Source organism: Equus przewalskii, chromosome X, assembly GCF_037783145.1.
Source record: "Equus przewalskii isolate Varuska chromosome X, EquPr2, whole genome shotgun sequence".
In the NCBI taxonomy this organism is placed as follows: domain Eukaryota; kingdom Metazoa; phylum Chordata; class Mammalia; order Perissodactyla; family Equidae; genus Equus; species Equus przewalskii.
This window is the reverse complement of record NC_091863.1, coordinates 65,833,346-65,850,997: the sequence shown is the minus strand read 5'-3', so window position 1 is coordinate 65,850,997 and position 17,652 is coordinate 65,833,346. Positions and strand designations below refer to the sequence as shown.

The following is a 17,652-nucleotide window of genomic DNA, read 5'->3' as shown; positions in this document are numbered from 1 at the left end:
GGGGTTTGGTAGGTTTCTTTCATCTTTGACATGATATTGTCTGTAATTTTTTGAAAATTCTCAGCCACTATCTCTTCAAATGTTTTTTGGTGTTGCTTTTCAGGAAGATTCACCCTGAGCTAACATCTGTTGCCAATCTTCTTCTTTTTGCTTGAGGAAGATTAGCCCTGAGCTAACACATATTGCCAGTCTTTCTCTGTTTTGTATTTGGGTTGCTGCCACAATATGGCTGCTGATGAGTTGTGTAATTCTGCACCAGGGAACTGAACCCAGCCTGCCAAAGCTCAGTGTGACAAACGTAACCACTAGGCCACAGGGCTAGCCCCTCTTCAGATAGCTTTTTCTGTCCCATTCTGTCTTTTCTATCCTTTCAGAACTCCAATTGAATGTACGTTATAACATTTGATATTGATCACACAGGTCTCTGATACTTTTCTCAACTTTTAGTCTTCATTCTTTCTTCTTTTTATACTTCAGTTTAGAAAATTCCTATTGACCTGCTTTTTTTATTTCACTAACTCTCTTTTATCTGTTATGCTTAGAATGCTATAAAGCCCATTTAACTAACTCTTCATTTCAAATTATGTATATTTTAGTTCCAGAATTTCTACTTGGTATTTTTTTCATAATTTCCATTGTTATGATGAAATTCTCCATTCTTTAACCCAGGAGTTTGCAAACTATGACCAATGGCCTATTTTTATATGGGCTATATACTAAGAATTGCTTTTATATTGCTAAAGGGATGCAAAAAATAAAGACTATGCAACATAAGCCTAGGTCTAAAATATTTTCTATCTGGCCATCCACGGAAAAAATGTTTGCCAATTCCTTTTTAGCTCATTAGGTTAATCTTTTCCTCTAATCTCTTTAACATGTTTATAATTTTAAAACTATTTTCTCTTAACCCTAAAATCTGGCTCTTTGGTGTATCTTCTCTTCCTGACTCTTTTAATCTTGCTAATTGGTCTCATTTTTCTGGTGCTCCACTTATAATTTTTTTATTACATCTTGGAAATTATGAATAAAATTGTATCTAAAAGAAAATTAGATGTTAAATAATATTTTCCCCCAGGAAAGTACAGTCCCCTCCTTCCTCTGTTAAACTGCTAGGGTGAAGGGTTGATTTTTCTTCATCTGGAGTTACCCAGTACCTGGCTTGGATTACAGCTTTAATTAGTTTCAGTTCAAGATTGGTTTCCAGCAGGGCTTGGCATCTAACTATCCATGAGGCTTTGGAGATCTCTGTGTTTTGCAACCCAACTAACAAGTTTCTCTGCCAACAGTGATCTATATCTGCTCTCTAGACCCTACCCTGGCTGTCTGTGCCACCAGATATATCTCTCTGCCATCTTGCCCTACCTCATCCTTTCAGAGCTCTATACACTTGGACAAAGCCCCATGCAGAAGAATTGTATAGTGGCAAGGACTTCTTGACTATCTGAAGATCCTCTGGTTTTCTATCTGTCTTGCCAGCCTGGGTGTACTATTAAAATTTCAGTTTGTTCATCTCTATTCTGAGAATATCTACTATTTTAGGGAGTTCACTCCCTGTAGTGGTTTCAAAGGTATATCCAGTTCCTTGAGACTCCTCCCCTCAAAACGTGTAACTTTATTCCCTCCTTTTGAGAGTGTCTTGGAATTAGTGGCTTGCTTCTAGTAACTAAATTGTGGCAGAATTGATGGTATATCACTCCTATATTAGGTTATAAAAAGAATGCACCTTCTTTCTTGGGTATCTCTCTCATTATCTCTCTCTTGAATTAGTTACTCTGGTGGAATCCAGCTGCTATGTTGTAAAATAGTTCTAGGGAGAGAGAAGTCATCTGCCATGTTGTGAAGACATTCAGGCAGACTATGGAGAGGCCCACATTAGTGAAAATGGAAGCAGACCCTTCCCTATTCAATTCTGGGTGACAGCTTGACTGCAGCCTCATGAGAGACCCTGAGGCAGAACCACCCTGAGAAGCCATTCCTGGATTTTTGACCCACAGAAATTGTGAGATTATAGATATTTATTGTTTTGAGCCACTAAATTTGGAGTAATTGGTTTCACAGCAATACATAACCAATACACTTGTCCATCATATGTGCCTTCAGAGGTTAAATTGCTTGGTGGTCTTGCCTACTTTGGAAGGGTTTGGTTTTTTGGATATTAGTTCACATAGATTACTTTGCATTATCAACTCATTGATTTTTAAAAATTGTATACTTTTGTAGCTTATCTGGTGTTATATTAATTGTTAAGGTGGAATAGGACAAGGAAGATGAGGAATAACAATTGACTTGAGAATTATCTAGTAACCTTCTACGTCCTAACTGTCAGAACTCTCTTTTACATTTGAATGACTTCAATTTTTCTGATCAAGCTATTAACAGGAGATTATTCTGGAAAAGGAAAGGTCAGAAACCAGGACAGTCTTCCAAGTTTCTTTGTTTAGATTTTCCATTAATAGGATCTTTCACTCTTCTCATTCTTCCCTGTTGCATCAACGTACTATCACAGCACAGTTAGTCATGAAAATTATTCTGGTACTGGGCAATTTTGGCTACATATCTTTACAGATTTTGTTTTCTAGTTTCATTTAATATCTAGGTTATGGGAATTTCCTCATTCTTGTTACTCTTTATGGTTTCCAGGAGGAAAAGTGGAAAGATTTAGAATTAGTTTTCCTCCATGTTTCTACCAGATTCCTAAACCTCACTCCAATCAAACTTTTGTGGTCACTAATTCTATTTAAAATATTTTTATTAAGGTCATTAGTGACCTTCATATTACTAAATGCAATGGTAAATTCTTATCCCTTATTTTCCTTGACATATAATTCACATTTAATACAGTTGATCTCTTCATTTTCCTTGAAGTGCTTTCCTCACTCAGCTCCCAGGGTACCACACACACTCATGATTTTTTTCTTCCTATCTCATTGGCTACTCCTTTTAAGTCTCCATTGCTGGTTCTTCTTCATCTCCCTAATATCTTATCCTTGGATTGCTCCAGAAATCAGTCCTTGGAATTCTTCTCTTCTACAATAAACCCTTTGATGATATCATTCAAAGATATCTATATATCAGTCAATTTATCAATTATCTATGTATCTAATCTCTTAAATGTATTTTTTACAGCCAAGACTGCTTTCCTGTATTTCAGAGTTGTATGTACCACTGCCTAATTGATACTTCTTCTTGGCTGTTTAATTTATATCTCAATATTAACATAACCAAATCTGAACTTCTAGTTTCTTCCCCTATCCCCTGACATTAAACTTGTTTTTTACAGTTTTTCCTATCACAATAAATGGCAAATATTCTTTTGTTGACTGGACCAAACTCTTGATATTATCCTGAGTCTTCTCTTTTATTATACCCTACATCCAAATCTCAGGAAATCTTACTGCCTCTAACTTTAAAAAATATATGGCCAATCTAACCATTTCTCACCATCTCCACTGCTATCAGTTTGGTAGAAGCCCTCATCGTTTCTCACCTGGATCATTGAAATGGCCTTCTAAATAGTCTATCTTGGGCTCGTCTTGTCTCCTTATAGTCTATTCTCAAAAATGATCCAGGATGGTTCTATTAAAACATAAGTGAACTTATGTCATACCCCTGCCAGTTGTTCACATCTCAGAGTAAAAGACAAACACCTTGTGAAAGCACACAAATTCCTACATGATCTGAATCTATTAATTTACTAATTTTATCTCTTAAATTCTCCCCTCATTTACTCACATTAGCCTTTGAATTTTCTGCTCCCTTGGCCTAGCGTGCCCTTTTCCCAGATATCTGCATGGTTAGCTTCTTCACTTCTTTAAGTATTTCCTCAAATGTTTTCTTCTCACTGAGGCTTTCCCTGACCACCCTATTCAAAACTGCCACCCTCCCCCGGCACTCTCCGTCTTTCTTCCCTGCTTTCTTTTTATTCATAGCCTTTATCACCTGATACTATACTATACTATGTAATTTATTGATATTTATTATGTTTAATGTCTCTCTTCATCAGAATTTAAGCTATATTAAGACAAGGATCGTTTTTTTCTGTTTTGGTAACTACAGTATCCTCAGAGCATAGAACAGTGATGGACACAAATAAGGGCTCAAGAAATATTTGTTGAGTGTGTATAGTTTAGTACATACTTTTCTCATTTAGCAGTATATTGTGAATGCCTCTTCATTTCAATAACGCTATTTCTACATTATAATTTTATGAATATACACTCGTACATTATATGGATAGACTATAGTTTATTTAACCAATTCAGTTTGGATTTAATTGTGATCACCTTAAATAAGTATTAAGCATATTAAATGTGTATCAAATAAATCTAAGGAGAGCTAAAGGAATGCTGAAACAAAGAAACTAAAATTCTAATAATACTGTTAATCTTTTCTCAGAAAAAGATATTTACTTTGGCATTTTCCTAAACTCCTGAAGTTTAGTGATACATCAGTTTCCTAATGTAAAGAAATCAAAGTGTAGATTTTACTTTATTTTCATTCAGTTCTATCTAATTTCCCATAAACTTTATGTCAAGTTAGAAATTCTTTCCAGCCACATATAAGACGTCTAGGTGTAAGGATGTTGGGTGATTAAGACATATGTAAGAGGTAAAGTGGTGTCCAGAATTTATTTGGAGGGAGGATCTAATTTTATTTCACTTAATGCATGAAATTTGCTCCACAATTCATTCTACATCCCTCTTCTTCATTAGTGCCTTTGCATTGACATCAATGAAACATGTATGCACACTATATGATTGTGCGTGTATGAGACAGAGAGAGGAAAGAAAGGGTATGGGGTGAGTTCAGATATGATGGTAAAGTTTATATTAGAAGGAAAGAAGAACAGTTTAAGTTGGAGGGGGAGGAGAAGAAAGTGAGCCATTTAGTCTCTTTCTTTATTCAGCTTTACTTTTATACCTAAAAGCAAAGGGCATAAAAATTGTAGATACAAGACAGGTGCTCAGAAAAGAGATGACATAGCAGGCCTGAGGCTGCTATCTTTACAAAGCCTCCTTGCAAGGTTGGTCCTTGGGTGGCATCTAGGAACTTGGATTTGGGGAGGATTCCAAATATTCCCAGAACTGATAGGAATGACTCACTATGCCTAAACGGTCTGTACAAACAATATGGTTTATGCTGAACGCCTGCCTTCCTTCTGAGAGTCTGGAATTTTGGTATGTGCTAGGCAGAGACCTATATGACTAGCTCCCAGTAAAAACCCTAGGCACTGAATCTCTAAGAAGCTTCCCTGATAGACATTTCACACATGTGGTCATAATTTGTTGTTGAAGGAAATACATGTACCCTATGTGATTCAACTGGGAGAAAACTCTTGGAACCTTGCATCTGGTTTCCTCTGGACTTTGCCCTATGCACTTTTGCCCTCTGCTAATTTTGCTTTGTACCTTTTCACTCAAATGCATCATAGCCATGAGCAAGAGTAAGCTGAGCCATATAAGTTCTCCTAGAGAATCATAAAACCTGGGGATTGTCTTATGGATCTCTGACAGAGTTGATGTCAGAGTGGGACTTACCAAAATAATGCTGAGTCACTTAAATATGAAAAAAAAATTTTGGCAAAAGGAAAGATGAAAGGGCAAGGGATAACAAAACTTTGGTGCTTGGGTGGCTATAGAATCATCCACAGTATGAAATAGCACCTGAGATATTATCTATTTTGAGAGGTAAAACTTACCTATGGAATGTAAAAATTCCTGGGAGAGTTGGCTTGCTGGATCACCTGGCTGCTTTTGGTCATGCTGGCTAGAGTGGGGAAAAAAAGTGGCTCCCAGGCGATGTCTTTGGTTTTTGTTCTTTCCTCCATGTGAGAGGTGAAACGGGCCCCAAAATTCCCAAATGTGAGCTTTGGATGGGTCAAAAATGTTAAAAAGTTTATGTTGCTAGCTCCTTCAAGTGGGAGGAATAGAAGCTTAAATCAGTTCCCATGGCTCCAGTAAAGCTTTAGATAAACCAGAAAAAAAAAAAAAGGAGGTGGTAACACTCCAGGCTGTTCTTCAGCCTAGCTGCTGTTATTTCAGTAGCTCTCCTCCCCTTACATTCCAGCACATATCTCCCTGCAGCTGTAATGTTAACCCTGTAAATTCTAAATCTGCTACTAGGGGTTTAAGTAAACTTTCAATGAGGAGAAAAAGGGCTTTTAATTTTTTTAAAAATTTGTGGCTAGTATATCTGGATGTATGATAAAAGTGATATAAAATATTAAATGCTTGTAATATCATAAATGCTAGATAAATCATCTTGATCAGAGAAAGTGTCACAAATAAATGTTGTTACTGGGATACAACTCCCTTGCTTTTTGTCACTGGTGAGCAGTTTGAAATTTAAATGCTTTGAGTATTGCAAACAAAACAAGTGCCCATAACTGACAATTTTTACTATTATTTTTGCCTATTAAAGCCTTTGATAAAAGTGAGACAACATAAAAAGAGAGGCGATCTCTAGACGGAGATAGAGTTGAAGTTTTAAAAAGCAGCTTTCAACTGCTAATGAATGCTTGTAACATCAGATGTCTGACTCTTAGTGCCTGATAATTTTGTGACCTAATGAGCATATTTTTGAGCAGGTCAAGTTGAACTCTAACACTGGCAAGATAAAAATGGCTTAGGAAAACTTTGCTTATCACTTGGACTTGAAAGACAGCTATCTGGCCCTGCACGGTGTCTTGGTTTTGCTGTTGCTGAAAGAAAGTCACTGCTTTTTTTTGAATCCTGAGTTCACAGATCCTTATTGCCTGGACTTGACTCAACTGAAATCTGATACTGTCTGCTGTGAAGCTGTTTTAGCCTCAACACTAGCTGTGCCAAACTGAAATCTGGTGAAATCTCTCCAATCAATAAACAGAATTCAGATTCTAAGACTGTTTCAGACTTAGGACATCCCTCTCTGTGACCACAAACTATGAAAGCATCATGGATGATGGCTGGACAGTCTGGGTCACATACAAACACCCATAGAAAAGAGCTTGTTGTCTGATGAGTTTATCAAAAATCAAAATGCTAATAACATCTATTTTTCTGATACAGAGACTAATTGCATTCCTAATTTGTGACTCCTGTCCAAACTGTATGTTGGGGGAGGACACACCACAAGGTATGTGACCTCTCTGCCCACTCCTCATGGATTTGACTCTGGACTCCCTCTGAGGGATGTATCACTGTTGTTGACTTGTTGTTGACTTCCAGATTAGTTGTAGTTTGCAACAATGGACTTAGCCTGACTCTACTTTCTTCACCTTTCTCCTAGTACTCACATCTTAATATATAAATTTGCTTGCTAAAAGCAGCTGTCCCCAGAAGGGAACTGATCTTTTCTAGGCTGCTTATCAGATAAATGATCAGAGTGAAAAGGGTGGGAAGTTATGTACATTGATTTTGAAAATTAAAGGTTTTGTCCTGACCGATTTCTGAACATGATGTGTTTTCCTGTTTAAGTTGTATAAAAAGATTTTGCTATAAAATTGCTTTTGTACCTTTCACATGCAACCCATCCAGACAAAAGTCTGGGTGAAAGTAGGGGATGGTTAAAAATGAAATGTAAATATTACTGCACGGGACTCACCGATTTAGTAATAATGGAGAAAAAAACAAACTCTGACACCTGGAGAGGCATGGGTGCATGGGTGGAGGGAGCATTAATGATCTTTATTTATCAAAATTGTTTCTGGCAGCTTTCTCTTCTTCTCAAAAGAGAACTTTGTGTGCTGACTTTCTAAGCTGCTGTCAGCTCTCTTAATTCAAACTTATTGCTGAGCCTAAGATCACACCTAACAGTGCTGATTATGAGACAGTACGGGGTGGTCCTAGCTTCTGCACTTTCCACATAAAACACATTAGATGTCATCCACACTCCTGAGGAGGATAAATTAGGGACATGGACAAGCAAAACTGCTCTGAACTGATTGCCTTGAGGTAATCCTTCTGAAACCAAGGACAGAACCAATTTGGACTGAACTGAAAATCCTAGGGTGGAAGGCCCCGTGGAGGGAGGTCACAGTAAAATTCCTGTTAACCTGTATTGCTTGACTAATTTATGTCCTATTTAGGGGGTTTTAACAAGGGTTCAATGTGTGCCTTTGGGGATTGTACTTCTTGCATGTGTATCCTATTATGACACTTCCTTGGCTCTTCAAGGTTTTCAAGTCAGCTCCAACTTACTAGGCAGCAATAACTTGGAACTGATAAAAAATGTTAATATAGAAACTTAAGAAGGATGCAATCTGGCTTTCTAAGATAGATCTTTCCAATTAATGGAATTTGTTTTAGCTGGCTAAATCAAGGAACCTTAAAGGGCATAAGTGGTATTAACACTGCAGGTTGATACCACCTTGCTGTATGGGGTCCTACTACTACTAATTTTCCTATAAAGACACCCTGGCTAAGGGCTAAGGGGGTAGACTATGCATAAAAGTGTTAACATAGAAGTCCTGAGACTGTTATACTTATACTTACAAAGCCCTGCTTGCAAAGTTGGCCCTTGGCTGGCATCTAGGAATTTGAATTTGGGTAGGATTCCCAATATTCTCAGAATGTATAAGGGTGGTTCACTGTACCTAAACTGTTTGTACAAACAATGTGGCTTATGGTGAACATCTGCTTTCTTCCTGAAGGTCTGGAATTTTAGTACATGCTAGGCAGAGAGTACCCACATGACCATCTTCCTGTATAATCCCTGGGCACTGAGGATATTGAATTCTGGCGTGACAGCATGATGAGATTCACGGACCCACTTTCTAGTGAAACTTGTGAAAATTATTTTAAAACATCAAACATTTAAAATCTCTGGAAATAGCCTTAAGGGCATACAACAAGTAAAGGAACATCTCTTCAAGAAAATCCACTAAAATTCAGTAAGAAAAGAGAGTTTGTGGCATTTTAAACAAGGGTGCTCCCTCCCTCCCCTCTCCCAATACAGCAAGATGGAAACTCCTTTCCAGACAAGTGCAGCCAAGAACACAGGGCTACTTTTCCTCCAAGCTCCTGGCAGGAGAGCTTTCTTCTCCAGAGGAGCAGGATCAGCATTTCTGATCCAGCTCCAAGCTACCTGTTACCATGCTAAGGTCCAGGAGAGTGTGGTCAAGAGGTAGAGGCTCTATCAAGATAGAACAGAGGTTCTATCTTGAGGGTAGCGTTGCTGAGATTACTGGAGGCCCCACTTGTTTTTGTCTCAGCTCATAAGGCAGTGGTTCCATGCCAGGAGAAGCATGCCAAGAAAACCTGAGGCTACTGTCTACCTCCACTGAGCACTTAAATCCTAAAAGAAGGGTGCTACTCAGAGAGATGTGCACCACTGGCCTTACCTCCAGCTCCAGAGCTTTGTCTCAGAGATTTTACCTGAGGAGAGAAGCATGCCATAAAACAGATAGCTCTTAATCTCTTCCCAAAGTAACTGACTTCATTTGCAACAGAGCATGGAGAAGTTCAAAACTAAGAGTACACTCAAAAACAGTAGAGGCTGTGATGAATGGCAGTTGAGAGGAGACTGGTAGAGTCAATAAAGATAAAGGTTAAACTGTATGGGGCTAGTTTAAGGAGAGAACTAGGGAAACTGACAGCTGGGAGGAGCACTCTTAGGCTCAGGCAAATATCAAACACTGACCTAACTGACTAAGGATGTAGTCCTCCAAAGAAGACTAGATTTGATTGGATTAGTCTATAGAGCAATTTATGCCCCAGGGCATTGTTAAAAACAATAGAGCAATCAAGAGTCAATTAGTGGAGCTTAACAGTTGGGTGTGGCTAAGAAAGAGACAAAGAGAACCCTGTCAAAACTACCTTCATCAGCGGGCTGGCCCGGTGGCTGAGTGGTTAAGTTCACAGGCTCCGCTGCAGGCGGCCCAGTGTTTCATTGGTTCGAATCCTGGGCGTGGACATGGCACTGCTCATCAAACCACGCTGAGGTGGCGTCCCACATGCCACAACTAGAAGGACCCACAAAGAAGAATATACAACTATGTACTGGGGGGCTTAGGGGAGACCAAGGAAAAAATAAAATCTTTAAAAAAGAAAAAAAACTACGATCATCAGAGTGACTGTGGGCAACCCAAAGCTGTGCCCCCCTGCAGTGACATCGGAGGCTTGGAACTGTTGGGGGCAAAACAGACTTTGCAAAAATAATACTGCCAACTACTAAACAAATAAGCATGCAAGTAACAACAATAAGTTCCAGAGTAGGGAGAACAGTGTGTAGAGTTGCTACAATATATTAACTAAAATGTCCAGTTGTCCACAAAAACTTGTGACGTATACAAAGAAACAGAAAAGTGTGACCCATATTCAAGAAACAGAAAAAGGGGCAACAGAAACTGTCTCTAAGATCAACCAGATGTTGGATTTAACAGCAAAAGACTTCAAAGTAGCCATTTAAAAAACCAAAGGAAATGACAAATAAAAATGGCAAGCAATAGGATATATTGGAGTATATGTGGAAGCCATTTGGTGTAAACCTAATTCAGCCTGACCTTGTCTTTCCAAAAGGGCCTGTCCATAGCCATTGAGCATGCATTGTATATCTGCTTTAGATATTCTCTATGGCAAGAACAAAGGCCCTTGAAATAAAGGTGCAACTTCCCTCTCCCTCCCAATGTTGGCATTTCCTTAAGGATTAAGCATCTTTCCTTAGGCTAGGAACTGATTGCTGCACTCACCTGTGACCACCCAGCTCTAGAAAATAGACTTGCCTCCTGCTATGCCCTCCGAGATAGCAGACCCACTATGTGCTGTGTCCATCAAGCGCTGTGCTGACAGGGCAATCTTGTGACTATTGTGGGAGGGACATTTCAATCATATGTGAAACATCCTGTTTGGGAGTATATAACCACTCTGTACACCTCACTTCTTTGGTGCCCTTTCTTCCTTCAGGAAGAAAGGCCCCAGGCCATGGTCCTCACATTTTAGCTCAGAAGAAACTCTCCCAAATTTTCATTTATAGATTGATTATGGATTGTTTTCATTGATAGAAACCATATTTAAAGAAGTAAAGGAAAGTATGATGACAATGTCATATCACAAAGAGAATATGACTAAAGGGAAAGAAATTATACAAAAGAACAAAATGGAAATTCTGGAATTTAAAAGTACTCTAAGTGAAAAAATTCACTAGAAGGTCTCAACAGAAGGTTTTAACTAGCTGAACAAAGAATTAGCAAACTTGAAGATAGATCAACAAGAATTATGTAATCTGAAGAATAAAGAGGATAAATAATGAAAAAAATAAACAAAGCCTCAGAGAACTGTGGGACACCATTAAGCACATGAATACTTGGGAGTACTAGAAAGAGAGAAGAAAGAGAAAGGTGAAGAAAAATATTTGAAGAAATAATAGTTAAAAACCCAACAAGTTTATTGGAAAACACTAACTTACACATGCAAAAAGCTCATGTAAGCAGAATAAACACAAGGAAATTCATAAATGGACACAGCATAGTAAACATGACAAATATCAAAGACATGGAGAAAATCTTGAAAGCAGCAAGAGAAAACAACTTATTCTGTACCAGGGAACCCAATTAGATTAATTGCTGACTTCTCAGCAGAAACAATGAAGTCCGGAAGTGAGTGAGATAACATATTTAAAGTGCTCAAAGAAAATAATGGCAACCAAGGATCCTATATCCAGCAAAGCTATCTTTAAAAAATTAAGGGGAAACAAAGACATTCCCACATAAACAAAAACTGAGAGAATTGACCATTCCCCTCAAGAAATGTAAAGGGAGTTTTTCAGGCAGAAAGTAAGTGACTCCAGAAGGTAACTTCAATCCACACGTAAAAACAAACACCACCAGTAAAGGTAGGTATGCAATTATAAAAGGGAGTATAAATGCATAATTTTTCTTTCTACTGTTAACTGATTTAAAAATCAATTTTATAAAATATGTATGTAATGTATTGTAGAGCTACAACATATAGAAATGTAATATATTTGCCAATAACAGGAGAAACAAACAGGTATGTCAGAGCAAAGTTGAATTCAGCTAAGGAAATTACTCCTGATGATAACTCAAATCCAGAAGAACAAACGAAGAGAATCAGAAATGATAAATAAGAAAATTAATATAGTAATAGCTGTAAATATATCCTTGATCTCCTTTCTTCTCTCAGATTCTTTAAAGACATAAAATTGTATAGAGTATTAATCATAACAATGTATTGATAGGTTTTTAACATGAATACATATCATATGTATAACATTAAAACTATATAAAAAGGGAAAAGAGAATAGAGAAATACAGTAGTAACATTTCTATATCTCACTGGAAGTAAGTTAGCATGAATCCAAAAGAGATCTTGATAAGATGTACATGGTAAGCCTTAGGGCAACCACTAAAGAAATAAACAAAAAAAAACAGTGAGAAAATCTTGACAAAAAATTAAATGCTTCATTAGAAAATATTACTTAAAGCAAAGGAAATCAGTAAAGGAGGAATAGAAGAACAAAAAAGACAAAAGACACATGGAAAATGAAAAATACAATGGCATACATAAATTCTACTATAATAATAGTAATATTAAATGTGATTGGATTAAACAACCCAATAAAAAGGCAAAGGTATATATATATGCTGCCTGGAGGAGTCACTTAAGATTCTAAAATACAAATAGTTTGAAAGGTAAAGAATGGAAAATATGTATCATGCAAACAGCAACCATAGAAAGCTGAAGTGCCTATACTAATATCAGAAAAAAGGACTTAAGACAAAATCTTTCCTAAAGATAAGGAGTGACATTTTATAGTGATAAACTGTCAACCCATGAGGGAGATATTACAATTATAAATGTATATGTACTTAATAACAGAGTACCAAAATACATGAAGGAAAAACTGACAGAAATCGAGGAAGAAGTAGAAAACATATCAATAATATTTGGAGACTTCAGTACTCCGTATTCAGTAATGAGTAGAACAATTAGGCAGAAGATTAACAAGAAAAAAAGAAAACTTGAACAACATTAGAAACCAATTATATCTAATAGACATTGATAAAATATTCCACCTAACAACGAAAGAACGTACATTATACTCAGGTGCACCTGGAAAATTCTCCAGGATAGATTATACGCTATGCCATAAAAAAAACTCAATAAATTTAACAGAATAAAATAATACAAACTATTTTCTCAAACTATAACAGAATGAAACTAGAAATCAATAAAAGAAGGAAAACCGGAAAATTTACAAATCTGTAGAAATTTAACAACATACTCTTAAAAAAACAATGAAGTTAAAGACAAACTCCAAAGGAAATTAGAAAATACTTCGAGATGCAAGAAGATGAAAACACAACATACTCAAAGATATGGAATCCAGTAAAAACAGTGACCAGATGGAAATTTATAACGGTTAATACTTACATCATTTAGAAAGAAAGGTTCCAAATCAATAACCTAGTTTTACACATTAAAGAACTAGAAAAAGAAGAGCAAGTTAAATCCAAAGCTAGAAGGAAGTAATACAGATTAGAGTCGAGATAAATGACATAGAGAATAGAAAATCAGTAGAGAGAATCAATAAAACCAAAAGCTACTTCTTTGAAAAGATCACAAAATTGGCAAGTCTTTAGCTAGACTAAGTAAAAAAGAGAAGACTGAAACTACTAACAACGGAAATGAAAGTGGAACATCACTGAAGACATTACAGAAATAAAAAGAATTATAGGAGAATACTATGAACAATTGTATGCTAACAAATTAGATAACTTAGATGAAAAGGAAAAATTCCTTGAAACACATACTGTACCAAAACCGGCTGAAGGCAAAGTAAAAATTCTGAATTTTGAATAAACATATTGAACGGATTGAGAGTAATCAGAAACCTCCCAACAAAGAAAAGCACTGGACCAGATGATTTCACTGGTGAATTCAACCAACATTTAAACAAGAATTAACACCAGTCCTTCTCAAACTCTTCCACAAGATAGAAGAGAAAAGATCACTTCCTAACATCCTGTGAGACCAGAATTACCCTAAGAAAGCCAGATAAATACATCATAATAAAAGAAAGCTACAGACCAATATTTCTTATGAATATAGATGTAAAAGTCCTTAAAAAATAATAGAAAACAGAATCCAGCAGCATGTTATAAGAGGATTACACATCATGACCAACTGGGATGTATCCTAGGGATGCAAAATCAATTTTAATATGAAAAAATCAATTAATGTAATATATCAACAGAATTTTAAAAATCACATAATCATATAAATACATGCAGAAAACACATTTGACAAAACCCTACACTCTTTCATGATAAAAATACTCTACTAAAAACTATCAATACTAATAAATGAGTTCATTAAACTTTAAGATACAAGATCAATATTCAAAAATAAATTGTATTTCTATACACTTGCAATAAAGAATCTAAAAATGAAATTATGAAAAAACCCATTTGCAATAGCAAAAGCAAAATGAAATACTTTGCAATAAATTTTAAAAAAGAAGTTCAAAAATCATACTCTGAGAACAACAAAACATTGTTGAAAGAAATTTAAAAAGGTCTAAATTAATGGAAAAGCATTCCATATTCATGGATCAGAAGACTTAATATTGTTGAGATGGCAATACATTACAAATCGATCTACAAATTCAGTGCATTCTCTATCAGAATCTCAGTTGACTCCTTTGTATGAATTGACAAGCTAATCCTAAAATTCATATGGAATTGCAATGGAACTGAAATAGCCAAAACAGTTTTGAAAAAGAACAAAGTAGGAGTACTTATACTTTCAGATTTCAAAACTTACTGCAAAGCAATAGTAATTAAGACAATGTGGTCTTGCACAAAGACAGGCAAATAGATAAACAGAATAGAACTGAGATCCAGAAATAAAACCACAGGTCTCTGGTCAACTTACTTTGACAAGGCTACCCAAACCATCCCATGGGGAAAGAATAGTCTTTTCAACAAGAGGTACTGGGTCAACTGGATAGCCACATAGAAAAGAATGGATTGTTCCCTCACATCACATCATACACAAAAAACAACTCAAAATGGATCAAACAACTAAATGTTAAAACTAAAACTACAAAATTCTTAGAAAAAAAATACACACAAATATTCACAATCTTGGATTTGGAAAATCATTTTTAGATATGACACTCACATTATGAGCAACAAAAGGAAAAAAATAGATAATTTGGACTTCATCAAAATTAAAAAACATTGTGCTTCAAAAGACACCATCAAGAAAATGCAAAGACAACCCACAGCATGGGATAAAATATTTGAAAATCATATATCTGATAAGAAACATGTATTCAGAATGTATAAAGGACTCTTACAATTCAATAATAAAAAATAAAAATATAAAATAAGATCTGAATAGACATTTATTCAAGGAAGATATACAATGGTCAAAGAGCACATAAAAAGATACTTAACATTGTTAGTCATTGGGTAAATATAAATCATAGCCATCAAGGAAATACCATTTCACACCCACTGGGATGGCTAAAATAAAAAAGTCAGCTAATGACAAGTGTTGATGAGAAGGTGGAGAAATAGGAATCCTCATACACTTTTGATGAGAATGTAAAACTATGTAGTCACTTTGGAAAACAGGCTGTAAGTTCCTTAAGTGATAAAACATGGAGTAACCATGTCACCCAGCAATTCCACTCCTAGGTATATACCCGAGAAATGAAAATAATTGTCTAAGTACACAAATATAGCACTACTATTTATAACAGCCAAAAGTTGTAATCAACTCTTATGTTCATCAACTGACAAATATACAAATAAAACACAATATATCCATACAATGGAATATTATTCGATTATAAAAAGAATGAAGTGCTGATACATGCTACAATATGGATTAACCTTGAAAGCATTATACTAATTGAATGAATGCAGTTACAAAAGGCCATGTATTTTATGATTCCATTCATATGAAATATCCAGGATAGGGAAATTATGGATACAGAAAGTAGGTTAGTAGTTTCTTAGGACTAGGGAGAATGGAAGAGGTAGGCAGATGATAACTATAGAATACAGGGCTACCTTTTACGGTGATAAAAGTGTTCCAAAAGTTACTGTTGTGATGGCTGCACATATCCGTGAATATACTTAAAACCATTGAATTGTATAGTTTAATGGGTGAATTATATCTCAATAAAGCTGTTTTACAAAAACACCCTGGGCACTGAGAATCTTATGAGCTTCCCTGGTAGACAACATGCCATACTTGTTGTCATAACTTGTTAGTGGATGAATTAAATGACTTGTGTGATTCCACTGGGAAAGGACTCTTGAAACCTTGTACCTAGTTTCTGCTAGAATTACTCCAAGTGCCTTTTCCGTTTACTAATTTTATTTTGTATCCTCTCACTATAGTAAATCATAGCCTTGAGTACTCTGTATGCTGAGTCCAGTGAATCCTCCTAGAGACTCATTGTAATTGGATATTGTCTTGGGGATCTCTGATACAAGCCCTGGCTTAAATTATTCTAAATAACTGACAAAGACTATATAAAATTCTTAGGCAATTTGTTTTGAATATATTCACCTTTGTTATCAATTTGTTGCACAGAGTGTTGTTCTGCAGTTTCCTTTCCTTGGCCAAGTGCAGGTGACAGGAAAACAGGCCTCCAAAAACCTGTAAACATATTAAATAGACTCCATTATTTTCCAATTCCTAATAAAATAATATTGTATAAAGGAAAAATTTATATTGCATGATTCTGTACTCAAAAAATGTTTCTGATAATACTATTTTTCTTCAAATATATTAGTAATGGTGATGCTCTTCTCAATTTTCATGAAGTTTACTAAAGCAATACTGAAAACTAAGTTAAAAATATTTCACTACATACTGCTGATATATTGCCCCATATAAAAATTCAGTAGATGATCAGTTAACCATCTCCAAAAATTTTTGTAGCCAGTTCTTATCCCAATAAATGAAATATTGGGTATAAAATTGTCAAACAAGCACCCATCAGGATGACTACTATCAAAAATGCAAAAAATAACAAGTGTTGGTGAGGATGTGGAGAAATTGGAACGCTTTTGCACTGTCAGTAGGAATCTAAAATGGTACATCCATTATAGAAAACAGTATGGCAGTTCCTCAAAAGATTAAAAATAGAATTACCATATGATACAACAATTCTATTTTTTGAAAAGAATTGAAAGCAGGATCTTGAAGAGATATTTCTACACTCATGTTCATAATGGCATTATTAATGATAGCCAAAAGGTGGAAGTTACCCAAATGTCTATTGATAGATGAATGGATAAACAAATTGTGGTATATCCATACAATGAAATATTATTTAGCCTTAAAAAGAAAGGAAATTCTGACACATGAAACAATATAGATGAACCTCAAGGATAGTATGCTAATTGAAAGAAATAAGGCACAAAAAGACAAATACTGTACATGAGATAAATACTTGCATGAGTACTTAGAGTAGTCAAAATCATGGAGACAGAAATTACAATGGTAGTTGCCATGGACTGGGGGAATGGGAAATTATTGTTTAATGGGTATACACTTTAGTTTTGCAAGATGAAAAGAGTTCTGGAGATTGGTTGCACAACAATGTGAATGTACTTAACACTACTGAACTGTACACTTAAAATGGTTAGGATAGCAAATTTTATGTTCTGTACATTTAACCACAATTTAA

At 35.7% G+C, this 17,652-nt stretch overlaps 1 protein-coding gene across 4 annotated transcripts in view; it reads right to left on the bottom strand.

The window, feature by feature from the left end:
- LOC103566226 (uncharacterized) overlaps positions 1-17,652 on the bottom strand; it is a 396,238-nt gene that overhangs the window by 43,193 nt on the left and 335,393 nt on the right. For all 4 annotated transcript variants that reach the window (XM_070603400.1, XM_070603403.1, XM_070603401.1 and 1 more), the window contains one exon: positions 16,527-16,616. In XM_070603400.1, the coding sequence (XP_070459501.1) occupies positions 16,527-16,616 (90 nt within the window). The remainder of the gene's footprint in view (positions 1-16,526; positions 16,617-17,652) is intronic.